Source organism: Vombatus ursinus, unplaced genomic scaffold (assembly GCF_900497805.2).
Source record: "Vombatus ursinus unplaced genomic scaffold, bare-nosed wombat genome assembly UNPS02001287.1, whole genome shotgun sequence".
Lineage (NCBI taxonomy): Eukaryota > Metazoa > Chordata > Mammalia > Diprotodontia > Vombatidae > Vombatus > Vombatus ursinus.
In genome coordinates, this window is record NW_020941065.1 from 12,306,597 (window position 1) to 12,328,900 (window position 22,304).

The window sequence follows — 22,304 nt, forward strand, 5'->3', positions numbered from 1 at the left end:
AGTAGTAGTAGTAGTAGTAGTAGTAGTAGTAGTAGTAGTAGTAGTAGTAGTAGTAGTATGGACTAGGAAGTCACTGAAGGCACTTCCAACTCTGAAAGTCTATGATTCTACCAGACCAGTGTGATTTGCTGCCACTTAAAAACCATATGTGTTTTGAAGTCCCTTTTGTCTATTAGAACATTGGGACAGGATCGACTAGCTCACCTCATCCCCCAGATCTCATCTGGTGAAGGTTCCGTGATGAATGAGCAGCCAGGCACTGTTTAGGATAAGACACCAGGGGTCCCACCCTGTCCTTATTAAATGCCACCGGTAAATTAGGAATTTGTGTTAGAACACACGTTGAGGTGGCCACGTTATTTACATCATTAGTACAGGAGAGGTGCCTGGGGGCCTCCTGTGGGGGCGCTGAGAGACCCCAGGTGGGGGGCTTGGGAGGGGGGCAGGGAGATCAGAGGAGGCGTTGAGAAGGTGCTTTCTGCTCTTCCTTTCTAGAGGAATCGAGCTGCTTGGCTGAAACTGGTGACCCCCGAGTTCAGAATCAGCAGAGCTCTGATGGGGCGGTGTTGGGCTTGGGATGAGAGGGCGGAGAGGGCTGCAGAGTGCTCTGGCAGTCAGCCCTTAACATGCAGCGCACTGGAACACAGAGCACTTCGCGTGTGTTCGGGTCATTGGACCCGAGTTTGTTCTCCTGAGAAGTCTTGGCTAGCTTAGATTTTAGAGCTAAAATGGACCTGGGGCCATTTTGTCCCTCTGTCTGATTTTACACTGACCAACTGGGTGGTTGTGGACAAGTCACCTTTTCTTTTAGCTGTGACCAATCTGAGCAGTGCCTGATTTCAGAAAGTTAACAGGGTTTAGCTTTCAACCTGAGGGTCCCTGTTCTCAGTCAATCACCTGGTGGATTGTGCAGCTCTCTCTGTCTCTGTCTATCTGTCTGTCTGTCTGTCTCTCTGTGTGTGTCTCTCTTTCTTTCTTCTCTTTCCTCTCTCCATCTCTCTCCTCTCTCTCTTTCTCTCTGTCTCTCCTCTCTCTCTTCTCTCTCCTATCTCTCTCTTCTCTTTCTCCTCCATCTCTGATCCCTCTCTCCTCTTTCTCCTCTCTTTTCTCTCTCCATCTCTCCTCTCTGTCTCCTCTCTTTCTTTCTTCTCCTCTCTTTCTTTCTCTTTCTCTCTCCCCTCTCTCTCACTCCATCTCTCCCTCATATATAGAGATATGTATATATGCATACATATGTACATATATAATTACACATATAATATCTATGCAGACAGCCTTACCGGCTGCTGATGATCTGAAAGCCACAGTGTCTGACTCTGTAAGAACATGGCCATTTCTCTATCGGACGTGCAATCTCACCCCCAGAAAAGCAGACGGGCAGAAGGGAATCTGTCACAGGCTACTGTCCCTGGGGCCTGGCCATTAATCTCCAGACCTTCCTCTGTCCCTGGCAGCCTTTTGCAGGCCAGCGCCAAGCAGTGGCTTGTAATGTTCTGTGAGAGGAGTAAAACAGGAGGCCTGTGCCCTCAAATTACCCATCAATGACCAACCAGGGCACAGGGGCACCAGACTTAGTTTTTTCATGGATGAGCCAAACAGATGGGCTGTTTCTAGTTACCCTGGACATTGGTCAGTCCTGCAGCTTCATGGCATTCAGGGTTTATGGGACAGGGGTGAGGGGTGTTGGGGCGAGTGGGAGGAAGGAAGGATTTGCTCAGTTACTAGGAAGGCACACTGAGGGTGAGCTCCCCCCGCCCCAGCATCCCAGATGGGCTGGAGGCCTTTCTGCCTCTTGGGGCCTGTTATCTGGATTCCATAGATTATTAGCTATTATTCTTATTATTATTCTTATTATTATTATTATTATTATTTATGCCTCTAGGCCTTTGTACAGGCTTTTACCACTGTCTGGAACATTTTCTCTCCTCTTTCCTACCTCTTGGCATCCCTGGATTCCAACTTAGATATGCCTTTCCTGATCCCCTCATTCATCTCTGAGAAATGACCTGGGCTTGACTTTGAATAGATTTGATGTTTGCTTGTCTGAGGACATGTTGTTTCTCCCCAGTGGAGTGTAAGCTCCTTGAGGGCAGGGACTGTTTTTGTTTTTGTCTTTTTATTGTCATCACCTAGCATAGTGCCTTTCACATAGTAGGTACTTAAAACATATTTAGTGACTATTAGAGCTGGAAATGACAGAATTTGAGAACTGGAAGGAACCTTAGAACAGGGAATGTGAGAGCTGGGAGGGGCCTCAGAACAGGGGATGTCAGGGCTGGGAAGGGCCTTAGAACAGGGAATGTCAGGGCTGGGAGGGGCCTGAAAACAGGGGATATCAGAGGTGGGATGGGCCTCAGAACAGGGGATGCCAGAGCTGGGAGAGCCTTAGAACAAAGAATAAGGGAAGAATCTTAGGACAGAGACTATCAGGGCCCAGAGCAGGTTGGTGGATTGGAGAGGGGCCTGGTCTAGGCTCACATGACCGGAACTGAAGTAGCCTTCAGAAGCGTCCTCATCTGCAGCTGTCATTTTAGAGATGAAGTCTGCTGAGACGTTGAGGAGTGAAGTGATCTACCCAAGGTCACACAAGTAACAAGCCATAAAATCCCAGGCCTGGAAGGAACCTCAAAGGCCGCGTTGTCCAGCCTCCTTATTTTCCAGATGAGGAAGCAGAGGCCGGGAGAGGTGAATCATCCTCCTTTAGACAGTGAGGAGCAGAATTATTGTCTCAGGCCATCTGGTCCCACACTCACTACCTCCAAATTCCCTCTGTAACCTGGCAGTCGTCCCATAAAGCTGTATTATTCTAATCTCCCATCCTGCTCCCCTGTCTCCATTATTAATTTGTTACATGGCTTTGGACTTTACCTCTTAGACCTCAGTTTTTCCCTCTGTGAAATGGAGGTGATGATAATCCGTGCCCTGCCTCCCCTGGCTGGGTTGATTGTGGAGGTCGGGTGAGCCGACGCCTCTGCCCATCCTCTGTAAAGGGAGGTCTTGTGCATATGCTGAAAGGAGCCCTGGCTTGCTTCCCCGTACATGGGACCCTGGGCATACAATGGGCTTCGGGGAAGAAGCTGGCGCTGCTCCCGTCGACGCCTTGCCAAGGCCTCAGAAAATAGCGTGACTTGTGTGTTAATAATTCACTCTCTCATAATCCCAGCCAGCCTGGCGGGGAAGGTTAACTCACCCCTCCGCCTGTCTCCAGCAGGCTTGTGGGGCAGCGTGTGCCGGGCAGAGTAGCAGAGGGAAAGTAGAAAACCCCGGCCGACAGCACGGAATAGCAGAGAACGGGCAGACGTTGAGTTGTGGCTACTCTAGTGATGATCTCTGGTCACCGTCCAGGATTAGGGGGTTTTGAATTTCAGGGCATATAAGGGCATTTTTGAGTCCCAAATCCAGAGACATCTAGTCCAATCTCCCCATTTTACAGATGAGGAAACTGAGGCCCAGAGAAGAAATGACTTCCCCAGGGTCCCTGTGCAGCTAAGTGGCAGGGCTGGTATTCGAACCTAGGTTCCCTGACTCCCAACCCAGGGCTTTTCCCTGGACACCTGTGAGCTCTCTTCCTCATCAGAATGAACGTGGCTGTGAGTAAATATTTTACAAAGTGGCCTGTCCTAGGCACTGATCCGGTGGAAGGGGAGAGAACGGGAAGAGGGTTTCCCGAGTGGCCGCCTTCCCACCCAGAAGCCGCCTGAATAACTGAGACCCTTAAATGAGGCAGAATTCATGAACGGGACGCGAAGCCTTGAATTCCCAGTGTGGAATGGGCTCCCTTGAGAGATGGGAGGTTTTCCTCAGGAGAAGTGTTTAAGCTAAGGCTGGATGGGCTGTGCCCAAGCCAGCCTCCCTTCTGTGGGCGCACTCGAGGCCTCTGAGGTGCCTTCCCACTTGAGGGACTGGCCTTCTGTGAATGTCCCATCAGCCACTGACCATCTGGATCTCTGCTCTTCTGACCCATTTTATAGATGAGGAAACTGAGTCCCCAGATGGGGAACTGACTTTCTCGGAGTCACTTTCAGTGAATCACAGAATTAGAAGGTATCTTAGCAGTCATCTAGTCAAACTCATAGCGTGCCCGACGAGTGGTCTGCAGCCTCTGTTTGAAGATACTCAGTGAGGGCAAGGCTGTGACCTCTCCAGGCGACCCAACCCCCTTTGGGATAGTTGTCACCGAGAGGAAATTTTTCCTGACTTCCACCTCTTTGAAACTTCCTTCCACCCGCTGCTCCTGGTTCTGCGCCCTGGGTCCACACAAAATAGCCCAATCCCTCCTCTGTATGACAGCCTTCAGATACCTAAAGACAGCTCCTGTGTGCCCCAAATCTTCTCTTTTTCAGGTTAGACATTTTTCAACAGATGCTCATATGCTCCTTGACATAGACTAAAGGCCCTTAACCATTCTGAGCCTCAGTTTCCTTCTCTGTAAAAATGAGGGGGTTGGGCTGATGGGGTTCGAAGGTCCCTTCCAGGTCTGAATCTCTACCCCCGTGACTGTCTCCCCCACAGCTGCTGTGGAGGCATGTGTGCTGCATGGCCTGAAGCGCCGGGCAGCGGGTTTCCTTCGGAGCAATAAGATTGCGGCGCTGTTCATGAAAGTGGGGAAGAGCTTCGCACCCGCAGAGGAGCTGTCCCGGAAGGTCCAAGACCTGGAGCAGTTGATCGAGAACGCGTGAGTGAGGGTGGGCGTGGTGCTGCCGGGGATCACGGTTGGTGCTCCCCCATCCCAACGTTTTCCAAGGTCAAAGTCAAATGGAAATGAACATGGGGCAACTTTGATGGAAGGAGTCCTTCCCGAGGAAGCTGGCTTTTCTCCCTCTCTGAGGGTCCTCACCTTACTAGAGCGAGGCGGGGAAGGGAAGGACAGCAGGGTAGATGGCCCAATTTCATTTTCCTTCACTTAACAGACATTATTAATAGACATGATTAATTAATCATCCACTGGTCCCATGCAGTGGAAGTTAGAAAAGTCATATAAGGCCAGATCCTTGACACAGTCAATGTAAGAATTTGTTTTGTTTGACTATACTCATTTATTTCAGGCTTGGTTTTGTCTTTTCATCCTGCCTCCCCTCCCCCACTGCTTGGTGGAGAGGGAAGGGAAGGGGAAGGAGAAAAATACATATTGATTAAAAGTAAAATAAAATAAACTAAAAAAAATTTTAAAGACACGATCCCTGTGTTTATAGTCTAACATGATAGCTCTCCTCCTCTTCTCTCTTCTTAGAATCTGATAAGTCATTCACACCTTAGTCTGAAAGAGTTCCTGTTTTCTTGTTCCAAGGGGAACTTGCATTTAAAGCTTGCTGCTCTCTCAGTTGTCATTGAGGAAGAGTTCTCTTCCTCTGCCGGAAAGGGATTTCAGTCTTCATCTTGCCAATTTTGTATCTGGGTGTTCTTCCCAAGTCCCCAAAACCCTTTTATGCCCTGGCTACCTTCTTGAGAGGCAACGTGGGAAAGGGAAGGGAATAAGAATTTATATAGAACCTACTGTGTACCAATAACCGTGCCAAGTGCTTTACAATGCTGCAAGGTAGGTGCTATTATTATCTCCACTTTGCAGTTGAAGCAGACAAGGGTTAAGTGACTTTCCCAGGGTCATGCAGTGTCTAAGGCCAGATTTGAACACAGGTCTTTCTGACTCCAGGTTCAGCACTCTCTGTGTTGTACAAAGTGCCTTATGGCACAGGGGATAAGGTAATGGACTTTGAGTCAAGAAAATCTGTGTTCAGATCCTACTACAGATACTTATTAGATGTATGACCCCAGGCCAGTCACTTAACCTACATCTGTAAAATGGTAGAGTTGGGCTTGATGGTGTTCTAAGGTCCCTTCCAACTCTCAATCTATGATGTTAGGATGGCCTTGAGTTGGCTGTTGGGGAGCCTGGGGGTGTGGGAGGGTTGTCTCGTGGCAGGCCGGGGCCCTGGTGTGGGGAAACTTCCTAAATCAGCCTTCACGTCTCTCTGCTCCTGTCACTGAAGGCGGAACCAGCTCCAGGGTCTCCAGGAGAACGTTCGGAAGCTCCCCAAGCTGCCCACCCTGTCCCCCCAGGCCCTCAAGCACCTCTGGATCCGCACGGCCCTGTTTGAAAAGGTCTTGGATAAAATTGTGCATTACCTGGTAGAGAACAGCAGGTGAGCCTGGGGGATGGGCTGGGATAGGGAAGGGAGGGAGGAAAGGACTACTTCCCATGATGGCTCTTCCCTCGACAAACATTCATAATCAACATCTATGAGTTACCTGCAACATACCAGGCACAGAGCTAGGCACTGTACACACAAAGACCCTGCCCTCAAGAAGCTTACATTCTATTGGAGGGGACGGTGGGTACGCAGAAGGTAATGCAGGGTGGTAGGGAGTGGTGGAGCCAAGGGGAGATCTTGATCAAACGCTTTAGGGAAAATCAGGGCAGGAGGTCGCCTTGCATGGTCAGTGAGGAGATCACTGACTTTGGAGTCGGAGGCCTTGGTTTAAAAGTCCGCCTTTGTCTTCGATATCTGTGACTTTAGGTAAGTCAGTTCTATCTCTGTAAAAGGAGGGGTTTGGACCGATGGTCCCCAAGGTCCCTTTTAGCTCTCAAAGTGTGATCCTTCCATCCTAAGGATTCTGAAAGGTAGAGGTAAGAAAGGAGGGTGTGCTAGTCACGAAGGACCACCACTGCAAAGGCACCAAGGTGGGAGGCGATGTTTGCCTGGCATGGAGAATGCATGGTATGAAATATGCTTGAAAGGGGACCTTGCAGCCAGCTTGTAAGAAAGCCTTGAATGCCATGTCAAAGATTCCTTCCTATCTGATGTACTTCCTAAATCTTATCTCGTTCCCTCAAAGTAGTGGGAAGCCAATTCAGTGTATTGCATATTGACATTCCTGTTATTATGTCTGCGCTGGGGCTTCCACATGTAGGGCGCAGTTATATAATAAGCTGTTGGGTTCCTCAGAGCTGTATCTTAGGGTTTGTAAGCTGCTTGAGGGCAAAGACTACTTTGTTTTGCCCTTTGCATAGCTGATGTTAGTATTGTGAGGTTCGGTTGAGATAATATACATTTAAAAAAAGTAAAATTGGGGGGGTAGCTAGGTAGTGCAGTGGATAGAGCACCGGCCCTGAAGTCAGGAGGACCTGAGTTCAAATCCGGCCTCAGCCCAAACACTTGACATTTACTAGCTATGTGACCCTGGGCAAGTCACTTAACCCCAATTTCCTAAAAAGAAAAAAAAGAGAAAAAGAAATAAATTTTTTTTTGTAAACTGTAAAGCGCTCTGCGATGTGCACTGCCTTGACAATGGCATTACACTGGGTTGTGTGGATTTGTTCCTTCTGCTGCGAGTCATTCAAACTGGTGCCTCCTTTACCTTCCTGCTAGTAAGTACTACGAGAAGGAAGCTCTCCTGATGGACCCCGTTGATGGCCCCATCCTGGCTTCTTTGCTAGGTAAGTCCTCCCCCACCTCCTCCCACCGCCTTATAATCTCCAGCTTCCTGCAAAGCCCAGCTCAAGCATCTCTGCCCACTTAAAGCTTTTCCTGAAAGTCTCTCTCTTCATCCCCCACCCCCCATTTATTAGTGTTTTATTTTGTATTTATGTACCTGATAAACACTGTATTGTCCAGTAGAGTAAGCTCGTTAGGGTCAGGGACAATTTATTTGTGTCTCCGGCTCTTACTGGGCATATAATAAATGCTGATTCAGTTTAACAAATCCTTATTAAGCATCAACTGTGCTAAGCGGTGGGGATACAGAGACAAAGCTGTAATGATGCCTGCCCTCGGGGGGTGTCTGCTTGTTGGATCTCAGGATTCTATGTCAGGCAGAAGGGCTGGGAGAGCTGGGCCCCGGCCTGGCTGTTTGGGCTCTGATGTTTCTCTCTGCCCGCAGTGGGCCCCTGCGCACTGGAGTATACCAAAATGAAGACAGCAGACCATTTCTGGACGGACCCCTCCGCTGACGAGCTGGTCCAGCGGCACCGAATCCATAGCTCCCATCTCCGCCAGGACTCTCCCACCAAGCGTCCAGCGCTTTGTGTGAGTGGGACCTGGGGAGAATGGGAGGAGGAAAGGCAAGGCCGATGGAGATGGGGCTTGGGGCTCAGAGCATCGCTCAAAACCCCCTGCATCTCATCCCTCTCTGCCCCCATCCTCCAGATCCAGAAGCGCCATTCCAGCGGCAGCATGGACGACCGGCCCTCTCTCTCTGCCCGGGACTACGTGGAGTCATTGCATCAGAATTCCCGGGCCACTCTCCTCTATGGCAAGAACAATGTGCTGGTGCAGCCGGTGAGTGCCAGACTGAGCTCTGGGCCTGATGGGGACTCGTCTGTCTGGTCTTTCCCCAGTGAAAGAGGAGAACCACCCAGCTTTGACCTCCTGTCAGTCCATCCATTGTCTCTGGTTGCTTGCCGCTGTTTCCTCTCTTATCCTAGTAGGCTGTGGAATCTGGGTGCCATTTGGGGTTCCATGAAACAAGAATCTTTGGAACACAGTAACTTACATTTTTACAAGTAATATATAACATAATAACATCAATATATTAATATAATATATAATATCAATATAATATAATAAATTAAAACAACTTTTATTTTTTTTAATTTTTAAAAATAAAAAAATTAAATTTTATAATTTTAAATTTTTAAAAATTTATTTCATTAAATATTTCCCAAATTTTTTTTTGTTTTGGTTTGTTGTTCAGACATGTCTGACTCTCTGTGATCCTGTTTGAGATTTTCTTGGCAAAGATACTGGAGTGGTTTGCCATTTCCTTTTCCAGCTCATTTTACAGATGAAGAAACGGAGGCAGAGAGGGTTAAGTGACTTGCCCAAGGTCACACTGCTAAGTGTCTGACGCCATATTTGAACTCAGGAAGATTGAGTCTTCCTGCCTCTAGGCCTTGCGCTCTGTGCACCATGGCGCCCCCTAGCTGCCCTCCCCTATAAGATTATCTTTCTTCTATTCTGTATGTGTCTTATGTGTATTTAGACACAGTGTCTCCCCAATTAGAATGGGAGCTCTCTGAGGGCAGGGACCATTTTTCTTTTTCTTTTTTTTGGCCTTACTTTATATCCCTATTGCCACTGCTTGTTGAGCGACTGACTGACACACAGAATATTGAACCAGATACTCCCATGTCCCTTCCAACCCTGGGATTCTGTAACCTTAAGCCATTTGACCCCAAATCCAATATCCCTTCCATTATTCTACATTGTTAGCACCGACTGTCTCCTCTCTGTCTCCACCTCCTCCCAGCTGGCCCACAGACTCTCGGGCCATTGTTCCATGTCCTCCTCATCTGTATCCACTGAAAGACTCCCTAGGGCTCAGCTCCTTAGCTGGGCTTGGCAGGGGACTATGGAAGGAGATTGTGTGATCGTGTCTAACCATCAAGGATGGCGGGGTCTTGGAACGTGCCTCCAGACGAACCAGGCTCTCCTCTTGTTGTCTGGCTTTTGTTGTCAAGAGCTACCATCACCATGGAAACCCTGAGGGCTGCTTCTGGGTCTTTCTCACTGAAACTGGCAGTGATGGGGAGGGGTATGGTCAAGACCATCAGTTCTGGTTACTGCTGGTACAGCCACGCAGGGGATGAGGCAGACAGCGTTGGTGAAGGGGAAGGGGCACTGAATTTGGAAACCAGTCCTGCCTCTGGTATCATTTCCAATCTGTCCAATCTCAAACAAGTCACTAACTTCCCTGGGTTTCAGTTTCTTTCTTTATAAAACTAGAGGATCACACTAAATGATCACACTAAGCTGGTCCTTGCCAGCTCTAAATCTATGCTTCTGGGAGCTTGGCTGTGTGACTTTGGACAAGTCACTTAACCCTTTTTGGCCTTAGTTTCCTCATTTGTAAAAGGAAGGGGTTGGAGTATACAGCATGTAAGGAAGGCCCCTTCCAACTCAATGATCCTATGATCTTAATGGGATCTTATGGGGGCTGGAGGCTTCTTTTTCTCCCCTTATAAATCAAAACATTTGTAGAAGGACTTTTTGGGGTAGCAGAGAACTGGAAACAAAGTAGATGTCTGTCATTTTGGAATGGCTAAGCCAAATGTACAGGAATAGAATGAAATACTCCTTCTGGAGGCTTCTTAAAGGAAAGAAATTGTCTGACCCTGGGCGATTCACTATTTAACTAGCTATTATTATTCATCAGAACCTGAATTTTCATAACTGTAGCAAATTCTGAGTGGAAATTCATTCTACTGATTTGGATTAGTGACTCATTTGTGGCATATTGTCATAGAAAGCCACCTGGGGCACTGAGACATGGCTTACGCAGGGTCACTCAGCCAGTGTGTGTCAGAATTGAACCCACGTCTTTTTAGCTCCAAGGCTAGATCTCTATGCACCATCTCCTGCTGCCTAACAATGATAACCCACTCCTTCCTCCCCTCTGCCTCTTAGACCCTCTGGTTCCCTTCAAGTCTCAACCCAAGCACCACCTCCTACGTGAAGCCCTTTAAAAATTTTATTTATTTTTAGCATTAATTTAAAAAAATGGTTCCAAATTCTCTCCCTTATTCCCACCCCTCCCTCATCCTTTAAGAAGACAAGCAATATGACATCGATTATATAGGTGAAGTCATGCAAAGCATATTTCCATATTTGCCATGTTACAGAAGAAAATACACGCACACAAAAACAAGAAAAATAAAGAAAATTTAAAAATCTGCTTCAGTCTGTACTCAGAGCCCGTCAGTTCTCTGTCTGGAGGTGGAGAGCATTTTTTATCATGAGTCATTTGGAGCTGTCTTGGATCATTGTATCCTACATGAAATCTTTCTGGAGCCTTCCATAACCCCTCGATTACTTTGTATTTACTTGGTCTATATTTTGTATTTGACATAGTAGATAGAGAACCATCTTCTAAGCCAGGAAGATCTGGGTTCAGATCTCCTCTTTGACCCATGTTGGCCATATGACCCTGGGCAAGTCTCTTAATCCATCTTTGTCTCCCAGGCAACTCTCTAAGATTAAGAGGTGCTGCCCTGCATTAGTAGAGAATTTCCTCACTGGAAGTTTCCAACACTAGTGAAATCACAGATTAAGAAAAAAACCAAACTATTTTAGTATATTACATGTTTCCGCTAATAGAATGTATGCTCCTTGAGGGCAAGATCTAGTTCATTCTTTGTCTTTGTTTCCTTAGCACCTTAGACAGTTCCTCACACATAAGTTACTTTAAAAATGTGTGTTGATTGATTAATTAATATTGATCCAGGTAACATGGTGGTATAGTGGATAGAGTCAGGAATACCTGATTTGGAATCCTGCCTCAGACACATCTGTGTGACCCCTGAGCGAGTTACTTAACTTTTCTCAGTCTCAGTTTCCCCGTCTGAAAAAGGAGAATAATAATAGCATCTACCTCACCTTAGGATCAAATGAAATAGTGTATATAAAGGTCTTTGAAAACTCTGAAATAAATTCTATCACCATCATCATCATCATCACCATTTTATGCCAATATAGTCAATGCTCAATTGTTCCCTTTCTCCCCGCCTCTCCTAGAGGGATGACATGGAGGCTGTTCCTGGGTACCTGTCTCTGCACCAAACTGCTGATGTCATGACCCTGAAGTGGACCCCCAACCAGCTGATGAACGGCTCTATGGGAGACCTGGACTATGAGAAAAGGTGACTGACCCAATATGGCCATTCTCTTGGTCTCCCTGAGGACTGATGAAGTGAGGGGTGGGGGGACTTTGGCCTTGGTGATGGATAGAGGGGGTAGACCTAGCTTCTAAGACAGGTGGCTCAGCGGGTAGAACTCCAGTTTGGAATCAGGAAGATCTGAATTCTAACCCTGTTTTAGCTGTTTACTAGCTGTGTGACTTAACCTCTCTCAGATTCAGTTTCCTCTTCTGTAAAATGCAAAGGTCTGTGGTCTCTTCTCATTCTAAATATATGAGTCCATTTTAATTGATCCAGCACCTGGAAATTTCCTCTGCATTTGGGTTTTTGGTTCTGATAAAGGTACTGAACTTTGTTGCTCTCTAACTGATGAGGAAATTGAGCCTGTCCTCAGAGAGGGTATAACAGGACCTCATTATACTGAGATGGTAGATTGATCCTTGCCTTCTAGAAACCCACGTCTGAGACCTGGATTCACATGAACCTACCTGCTGCGCACCTCCAACGAGCTGACCTAGATCTCCACCACTAGAGCCTGTGACCCCTATGAGTCTGTCTTGGCTGACAGCTCTGTTGGGTGGGGCTACTGGGGCCTAAACATGAGGAAGGCTGGACTTTTCATCCCTGCTCTGCCACCAACTAATGGTGGCATTGGAAAGGACCTCGCCTAGTCCAATCCCATTGTTTTACATAAATGAGGAGCAAATGAGTTCACTGGCTCAAGTCAAGTCAAAAAGTATCAGTTTTCTCATCTGTAAAATGGGAAGGATGATTGTAGGAAAAGTATTTTTCAAACCTTAAAATCCTATATGTTATTATTTATATTAATTTTGTTATTATTATTTTTAGTCTGTACAACGAGAGGTCTCTAGAGCCCCTTCCAAATCTGACATTCTCTGTTCTGAAAGCCCCTTCTACGGCTCTAATGCTCTATCAAGCAATCAACATGCATTTATTTAGTGCCTGCTGTATGCCAGGCCCTGTGCCAGATGCTGGGGGAGTTACAGATAACCCAGAATGAAACGATCCCTGTCTGTAAGAAGCTTACATTCTAACAGATCTATGTGATAAGGCTCTCCTCAGTTCTGTGGTTTGTTATCTCTTCCCTGACCCCTCATGGGGGCACAGTGGGGCCTGGGGTTGTTCTAATGAGTGTTCTTATCCCCTCCAGCCATCTTTCTGGTTACTAAGAGTCCCCGCTTGAATTGATGATATTCAGGGAATATGTGAGCGCCAGGATGAGGAGAATGCGTAGAATCTCTGGAGTTCCCATGGGTACAGCGAGCTGGGGGGTGGTGAGAGGTGTGGCGGCTCTGACTGGTTATGTTTGAGGGTTGCTCGCTTTCCTTCCCCCTCCCCCTCCTACTTTTTCCGGTCCTCAGGAGGGGCTGCTGGGTTCTTCCTTACTGAGTGATACTCCCTGACTCCTCATAAATTCATTGATTTGGAGCTGGAAGTTAGAGTTTATTAAATTGAAACCCCTCATTTTACAGGTGAGGAAAATGAGACTCCAAGAAATTAAGTGATTTACTGAGGGGTCATGCAGCTAGTTAAGTGTTTGAGGCAGGATTCAAACCCAGGGCTTCCTGCCCTCTCCACCAAGTTCACTGCTCTATCCACCACACCACACTGCCTTTCAAAGTCGGGGACCTAGAGCACTAGCCATTATTCCTTTTATAACTTGGCAGGCCCTAGCAGGGAGAGAAAATCAGAAACTTTGAAGCATCAGGGCTTTAGAGACCCTTTTATAGATGAGGAAAACTGAGGTCCAGAGAAGTGAGTTGCTCATGTCACAGCCTGCTATTGACAGGGCCAGAAATAGTACTCAGGGCTTCTGATTCACAGGCCAGTGTTCAGCCCCAGAGTCAGCAGGACCTGAGTTCAAATCCGGACTCCGACACATGATACTCACTAGCTGTTTGACCCTGGGCAAGCCACTTAATTCTAATTGCCTCACCAAAAAAATCCAAAGAAACAAAACAAAAAAAATTTGGAGGGAGGGATGGTCTGCACCTAGGATTTCATTGATCCAATGAAGAAACATCCTTTTCCAATGCTAGTGACTGGACTTCCAGACTAGTGACCCTGGGCAAGTCATTTGATCTGTCTACCTCAGTTTCCTCATCTGTAAAATAGGTATAACACACCTACTTCCCATGGTTGTTGTGAGGATTAAGTGACATCATAATTGTAAAGTGCTTAGCATAATGCCCGGCACAAAGTTATTACTACTACTACTACTACTACTACTACTACTACTACTACTACAACTACTACTACTATTTTTACTATTTTATTCCCTGAAATTTAAGAGTCATAAGAAACTTACCTAGGGTCTCAAGAGGTTAAATGACTTGTCCAGAGTCACACAGACAGTGTGTGTCAGAGGGAGGATTTGAACCCGTTACCTGTCTATCCCCATTCCATACTGCCTTGCATGTTAAAGGTTGCAAAGCAGTTTACATACATTATCTCATTTGATCTTTACACAAACCCTGGGAGGTGAGTATATGTTGTCTCCGCCGTTAAAATATAAGCTCCTTGAGGTCAGGCACTGATTTCACTTTTTCTTTGTATTCTAATCCCTTAACACAGAAAGCCCTTAATAAATGCTTATTGATTCATTGATAGGTATTATTAAACCCATTTTACAGATGAGGAAGCTGAGACTCAGAGATATGAAATGACTGGTCCATGGCTTCTACCACATCCTATTTCTTGGGGATCATATATTATAATGGTGATAGCCAGTAGTTACATAGTGCATTAGGTTTGCAAAGTGCTTTACAAACATTTGTTTCCTCACAACAACCTTGGAAGGTATTATTATCCCCATTTTACAGATGAGAAAACTGAGGCAGACAGAGGTTAAGAGATTTGCCCAGGGTCACATAGTGAGGAAGAATCTGAGGCCAGATTTGAACTCGTATCTTCCTGGCTCCAGGTTCAGCTTCCTATCTGCTGTGCCATCTAACTGCCTTAGTAGGCATGTAACTTAAAGGGGGAACAGTAGGCATGTAACAGACTCACAGTAATTGTGTTCCTTTGATTGTCATTCTTTTGGTGCATCCAAGAATGTGGGGCGGAAGGAAGCTGGGATGGGTCAGAGTCACCTTTAAAATCCATTCATCCATTTATCCCGCATCTCTAATGGCATAGTGGAGAGAATGTTGGACTTGGATTCAGGAAGACCTTGGTTCAAATCCCATCTTAGCCACGTAATAGCTGTGTGACCATGGGCAAGTCACTTAAGCCCTCTACTATGCATTTTCCTCATTTATAAAATGAGGCAATTGGCTTCAGTGTCCTCTATGGTCCCTCTACAGCTCTAAATCCATGATTTCCTCCCAGGTCATCCATAAGACGAATATGGAATCTTCCACTTGGATTGATGGGGATGCAGAAGGGGCAAATTTGATCTGGGATCTAACCTCATTTAAAAGTTTGGTTTTCTATTTTCCTTGCTCTCTTGTTTAACTCTCTTCTTTGGCCCTCACTCAGGTGGGCTGGTGAGGAAGCATCAATTCAATTCAGCACACACCCTCCACTGTTCCCTGCTCCCCCTTCCTCTATTCCATCTCTCCATGACAAGTGGTTGTGTTGAGTATTTCCTGTGTGCCGGGTGCTGTCCTAGGTACTAGACTTGGCAGCGTCTGCTCTGCTTTGCTTGATCATAGGAGAGGCTCCTAGGCTCCTAGACCTAGGGCTGAAAAGGACTTCAGAGGACTAGAGAACAGCCCTATCATTTTATAAGTGAAGAAACAGGACTAGAGAGATGACTCATGTAAGGTCATAGAGCTACTGTCAGAGGTAGGATTTGAACCCAGGTCCTCTGACTCCAGAGCTCTCCACCCTACTACACTGCCATTTGGGCGCCCATTCCCTCACTGAATCCCTCCCAAACAGCTCCACTTTCCAATTCTATTTCTCATATTCCTCAATGCCTGGATAGAAGATGAGGGTGAGGTCCCACTGGCAAGTGTGTATCCCTAGCCTCCAATTATCACCAGCTCTGGCTTCAAAACAGAACTCTTCTTATCACTCTCCATTTCCCAGCCTTGGTCCTGGAAATGGCCTGGAGAATGTCCTTCAGCAAGAGTTGCCCAGAACATTTCCCTTGCCCACAGAGGTCATCTCCTAATGAGGGTCCTCTACAGGCAAGCAACTCTCCCAAGTCACTGACTTACAGAATCTCAGAGCTTGAAGGCATCATCTCAGTAGCCATCTAGCCCAACCCACACCCTAACAGGACTCCTTTCTTAAATAACCCTGACAAGTGGTCCTCTCACCTTTGCTTGTAGATCCCTATGAGGGAGAACTCTTCACTTTCTGAGACAATCCAGTCTACTTTAAGACAGCTTGAATTATTAGGCAGTTTTTTCTTTACCTCCAACCTAAATCTTGGCAGTTTCTAATCATTGTTCTTACTTAGGGTGATAGATTTAAAGCAGGAGGGGACTTTAGCGGTCATCTAGTCCAATATTCTTGTTTCAGAGATGAAGAAACTGAAGCCCAGAGAGGTTAAGTGGCAGAGACTGGATTTAAAGCCTGCTTCTCTGTGCAACATTAGGTAGCTTATCTCCATAGTTACCTGTTATCTCCCTCTGCTGGTGATCTGGGGACAAGCAGCTCTGGAGCTGGTAAGACCATCTCCAAGTCAGCTGGGCAAGTCCCCAAGATGCCTGCTGGGCAGCCTTCACCAGAGGTTACTTGCCCTTTCCTTGCCCTGGAGATGTTCTATTCCCCTGGAAGAGTCTTCCCTGTGCCTCCTTCCCGTATTCCATCTCTCCCAGAAACCACAAGGCATGAAGAGCTCAGTGGAAGGCAGCCCCCCAGTAGATTTCTGGGAACCCTATTTTGAGAAGGTAAACTAGAAAGTGGCAAAAGGAGGGTGACTGGCGGGAATCAGGAAGCCAGTTACTATTTCCTTGGTGGAGAAACCATCCTCATCAGTCATCCCATTTTAAAAATCAAACCGGGGTCCAGGAATTCCTCAGGATACAATAAAATCAATCAAAAGGGATGCTTTAGAGACCACTCTCTGTCATGGATGGGTTTGTCCAGAGGTCTGCTAACATCCTTTTTGACCTAAGGTGCTGAAGTTCTGATTTTGGTGATTTTGATTCTGATTTTAAAACAAGATAATTGATGGGGATGGTTTCTCTTCTGGGGGAATATTGACTGGCTTGGTAGCTTACCTTTCTGCTGTACATTGCAGTTTTGTAAAGCCTGTCTGTCAGCTAGCATTTATTAAGTTTCTACTATGTTCCAGGCATGATGCTAAGTGCTGTGGGGTAGGTAGTAAAGGTATTAATAGTTGTCATATTACCATCACTTTCATCATCATCGATGAAATTTATCAAGTGCTTTAAAATTTCCAAAACCCAACACATACGTTATATTTCAGCCTCATAGCAATTTTTTGAGTTATTTGCAGTTATTATCGACCCCATTTCACAGATAAGGAAACTGAGGCTCACAGAAACTTCTTGCCCAGAGCGACCCAGCTTGTAATTGTCAAAGGTGAACTTTGAATTCTGGCCTCTTATGAGTTCAAGTCCAGTATTCTCTCAACTATAAAACATTGGCGTTTTATACATAAGGAGACAATATATCTATCTATATCTATATATACTATATCTATATCTATATCTATATTTATATCTATATCTATATCTATATCTATATATAGATATAGATATGGAGAGAGAGAGAGAGAGAGAGACAGATTGAAAGAGCACGATAAAGGGCATAGAGCCTTTGACTAGAGAGTCAGGAAGATATGGGTTCAAATTCAGCCTCTTATACAGTAAGTATAAGCTGTGTAACCTTGGGTAAATCACCTTATGACTGAACCTTTGTTTTCTTATCTGTAAAATAGAGAGTCATAGGATCATACACTTGGACCTAGAAGGAACATTAAAAGTTGTCTAGTCTAACCCACTCATTTTATAAATGAGGAAGCTGAGACCTAGAAAAGTGAAACGACCTCCCTAAGGTCCTACAGCTAATAAGGCTGTAGTCCCTCAATCTCAGAGCTACTGTGAGGCCCAAATAGCATATGGAAATCTCCTGGCAAAAATTAAAACTCTATATAAATTTCACAGATTAAATTTTGTTAATTGATTATTATTATTTCAATCTTCTTATATCACAATTCCTGTTATTGCACAGCAAGCTGGAGCTGTGGATAGGGCTCTGGGGCTTCAGTCAGGAAGAGCTGAGTTGAAATCCAGCCTCAGAATTTATTAGCTGGGTGACCTTGGGCAAGGCACTTGACCGTCGTCTGCCTCAGTTTCCTCATCTGTAAAATGGAGATCATAGTAGCACCTCCTTCCCAGGGTTGTTGTGAGACTCAAGTGGGAATATTTGTACAGAGCTTTGCAAATCTTAAAGTGCTTTATAAATTCTAGTTGTCATCATTATCATCATCATCATCATCATTATGCCTAGTGATGGTGGTGGAAGAATGAAAAGAATACTATCTCTCAAATCAGGGGACCCGAGTTCAAATTCTGCCTCCACTACTTACTGCCCTTGTGACTTTGGGCAAGTTATTTAACCTCTCTGGACCCTGCTCTCAGGGTCCTTATCTGTAAAATGAAGAGATTTGACCCAGATTCCCTCTGAAATACCTTCCATCTCTACATCTAGGATACCACAATCTTATGATTATTCTAACCCCAGTTTTGCCTCTCAGTATAAGAAACTGCTGGGGCAGCTAGGTGGTGTAGTGGGTAGTACACCGGCCCTGGAAACAAGGAGGACCTGAGTTCAAATCCGGCTTCAAACGGTTGACGCTTACTGTGTGACCCTGGGCAAGTCACAACTCCTGTTGCCTTGCAGAGAGAGACACAGAGAGAGAGAGAGAGAGAGAGAAATTGCCTCTGCCCTCAAGTGGCTTATAATCCATTCAGAGAGATAAGACACATAATAATAATAACAATGGTAATAACTAACATTTATACAGCACTTACTATGTGCCAGTCATTGTGCCAGGTGCTTCACAAATATGACCTCCTTTGATCCTCACAATAACCCTGGGAGGTAGGTACATATCCCCGTCCAGTTGGAGAGAAGACGTGTGTACACAGATGTGGCCACTGTGGTACTAGCTGTTTTTAGACTGCCAAGAGAAGTCTTTGGAAACGAGGCTGGTGCCATTCGGAGGAAGCCTGTGCTATGAGGTGGCTGAGGAAGCCTGCCAGGGACCCGCGACCCATCGTCAATGTGGACAGTCGGTGGCAGGCCACGAAAGGATGGGAGCCATGGGAGATCCCATGCAACCAAGAGGCCCGGGCCCCTGGGAGCACTTGGAGGCCTTGTTTCCCAGGGTGGGGCTGGATAAGTGAATGCTCTTGACAGTCTGGAAAGGAAGTTTGTCTCAAAACTGCCTTCAAAGGAAGAAAGGCCTGGGGCTGCTGGGCTGCTCTCTAGGGAGAGGCGGCTTGTTTTCAGCCTGTAAGTGGTTTATCTGAGGGGGCGAGAAGGGAAGTGAAGGTAGCGAACACATGAGCTAGGGAGGATGTATGGATGGATGGATGTGTGTATGGAGATAGAGAGACACACATGTGTGCATGTTTATAGATGAAGACACATGTGTATGTAGAGATATATGTGCACGTATATATAAAGACACGTGTATATATAGAAATGTATAAGCATGTTCATATATAAAGACATATGTGTGTATATAAATGCTCACATGCATGTATGACACGTGTGTATAGAGAGACACATATGCATATATAAAGATGTGTGTATGTATATAGACACATGTGCATGTGTATATAAAGACACATAAGTGTGTATAGAAAGAGACACATACATGCATGTATATAAAGATGCATGTATCTATGTATATAGACACATATGCATATGTATATAAAGACACACGTGTGTATAGAGAGACACATACATGCAGGTATATAAAGATGTATGTATATATGTATAGACACATATATGCATGTGTATATAAAGACATATTGTGTATATAGAAATGTATAAGCATGTTTATATATAAAGACATATGTGTGTATATAAATGCTTATATGCATGTAAGACATATGTGTAGACAGACACATACATGTATATATAAAGATGTATGTATATGTATATAGACACATATGTGCATGTGTAATAAAGACACATGTGTGTATAGAAAGAGACACATGCGTGTATATAAAGATACATGTGTCTATGTATATAGACACATGCATATGTATATAAAGACACACATTTGTGTATAGAGAGACCCATATATGCATGTATATAAAGATGTATGTATATGTGTATATAGACACATATATGCATATGTATATAAAGACATATATGTGTGTATATAGAAATGTATATGCATGTTTATATATAAAGACATATATGTGTATGTATATAGATGCTTATATGCATGTAAGACACATGTGTATAGAAAGATACATATATGCATGTATTTAAACATGTGTGTGTATATATAGACACATATATGCATCTGCATATGAAGATACACATATATCATGTTTATATATAAAGATACATGTGTGTATGTATGTAGATACATATGCATATGTATAAAGACATGTGTATAGAGATACATATATGCATGTTTATATATATGTATAAAGACATATATGTGTATACATATATACACAAAGAGAGAGGGGGGAGAGAGAGAGATGGACACATACATAGTTCTCATTGGGGATACAAATACAAGGAAGACAATTTCTATAGTTTAGTGGGTAAAGACTGGCCAAGTCACTTACCCCTGTTTGCCTTAGTTTCTTCATCTGTCAAATGAACTGGAGAAGGAAATGGCCAACCACTCCAGTATTTTTGCCAAGAAAACCCCAGATGGGGTCATGAAGAGTCAGACACAGCTGAAATGAGTGAACACCACAGGAGGAAGGAGGTAGGCAGGATGTGGTGGAGCCCTGATTTCTGGCAAAATAAGCTTCACCTGTCAGAGGTCTGAGATCCCAGGGGCAGGTCCAGGGTTCTAGCGGGAGACAGATAAGGATGATGGATGAAGGCCTGAGGGCAGATGCTGCTCTCCAAGCTCCTTTCTGTTTGTGGGGAGGTAGGGGACTTGGGAAAATCCATAATGGGTTGACCTTTCTGATCCAGGCCCTCCTTCTCTTTCAGTGTGTACTGGGACTATGCTATGACCATCCGCCTGGAGGAGATCGTCTATCTGCACTGCCATCAGCAGGGTAAGGACTGCCTGGAGGAGGTGACACTGGGGACTGGGGGTCAGATTTCCCAGGGCTGTGTCAATTTCCTGTCCAGAGACCCCAGGCTGCCTAGCTGAGTATTGTGGCCAGGCCCTTTCTAGGATGATAAGATCCTAGATCTGAACTTGAAAGTGTCCCAGGACCCCTTATTTTGTAGAGGAGGAAATTGAGGCCCAAGGAATTTAAGTGGCTTGTTCAAGATCACCCAGCAAAGCTAAAATTTTAACTCAGGCCCTCCATATCCACTGTGCCACACTGCGTCAACGCATCCCAACAACAATAACAACAACAACAGCTAGTGCTTATACTGGGCTTTAAAATTTGCAAAGTGATACACACACACACACACACACATATATATGTGTGTGTGTATATATATATATATATATATATATGTACACACACACACACACACACATATATGATCTCAATAGATCCTCACAACTCAGAGAGAGGTGCTGTGATTATCCCCATTTTACAGATGAGAAAACCAAAGATGAGAGCTGAAGGGACTTGTCCAGGGTCCCAGAGCTAGTAAGTGTCTGAGGAAGGATTTGAACTCAGGTTCAATTAAAACAGTCCCGTCTCTTCAGAGTGGCACAGCTCTGAGTGATGAATGCCTATGAGCAGGTCCTCACTTGAGTGTCTTCATTTAGTCAGCATTTATTAAACACCTGCTGGGTGTAATTGTGTCATCTTTCCTGCCTGTGACCCTGGGGAGTCACCTGAATTCCCAAGGCCTCAGGGCTTGACCTCCATGCCGTCTGAGGTCCTTACCAGCCACAGACTTGTGGTGCTGTGACTCTCCGGTCCTCCTCCCTGTGGCACGCCCTCTTCCAAATCAGATGATTCCGGGCCCATTGCTTCAAGCCTTGGTCTTGGTCTACCGGGGGTTCTTCTGGGCCCTGAGTCCATAACCCTGGGTGAAACGAGCCACAGAAACTCACAACCAAGAGTCAAGTGATCAGCAAACACAGGCAATTATTAAGTACCTACTGGACACTGGGCTCAAAGCTGATTTCTGGGCATACTAAGACTGGGATGACACAGTGCCCTCAAGAAGCTGACGTTCTGTTGGGGTGGACAGCTTAGGAACGTATTTTAAAAATATATAAACTAAATACAAGAGGCTGAACAGGCTGGAAATGTAAATAGGCAAGAACATATCCACGGGTGATGGGTTCACCAATGGCCCCACTGAAGGAAGACAGAACCGTGTAAGGACGTCTCTGACTTTCTAAGGTTGATCCAGGAGAAGCTAAGCTCTTTGTGTGAAGGGATTCTTTGTTGTTTTTTTTTCTTTCTGTTTTTGTCTCCCTAGCACCTAACACAATCTGTGATATGTAGTCAGAAGGCAACAGACATTTATTAAGCACTTTTAATAATGAGCACATTTTGGGGCCAGCTAGGTGGTGCGGTGGATAGAGCACTGGCCCTGGAGT

The 22,304-nt window shown here is 45.4% G+C and overlaps 1 protein-coding gene across 1 annotated transcript in view; it reads left to right on the forward strand.

The window, feature by feature from the left end:
* SGSM1 (small G protein signaling modulator 1) overlaps positions 1–22,304 on the forward strand; it is a 59,161-nt gene that overhangs the window by 1,374 nt on the left and 35,483 nt on the right. Inside the window, exons 2-9 of the mRNA XM_027865017.1 lie at positions 4,513–4,673; positions 4,861–4,874; positions 5,988–6,140; positions 7,368–7,435; positions 7,879–8,024; positions 8,145–8,276; positions 11,511–11,635; positions 20,774–20,841. Of these exons, the coding sequence (XP_027720818.1) occupies positions 4,513–4,673; positions 4,861–4,874; positions 5,988–6,140; positions 7,368–7,435; positions 7,879–8,024; positions 8,145–8,276; positions 11,511–11,635; positions 20,774–20,841 (867 nt within the window). The remainder of the gene's footprint in view (positions 1–4,512; positions 4,674–4,860; positions 4,875–5,987; positions 6,141–7,367; positions 7,436–7,878; positions 8,025–8,144; positions 8,277–11,510; positions 11,636–20,773; positions 20,842–22,304) is intronic.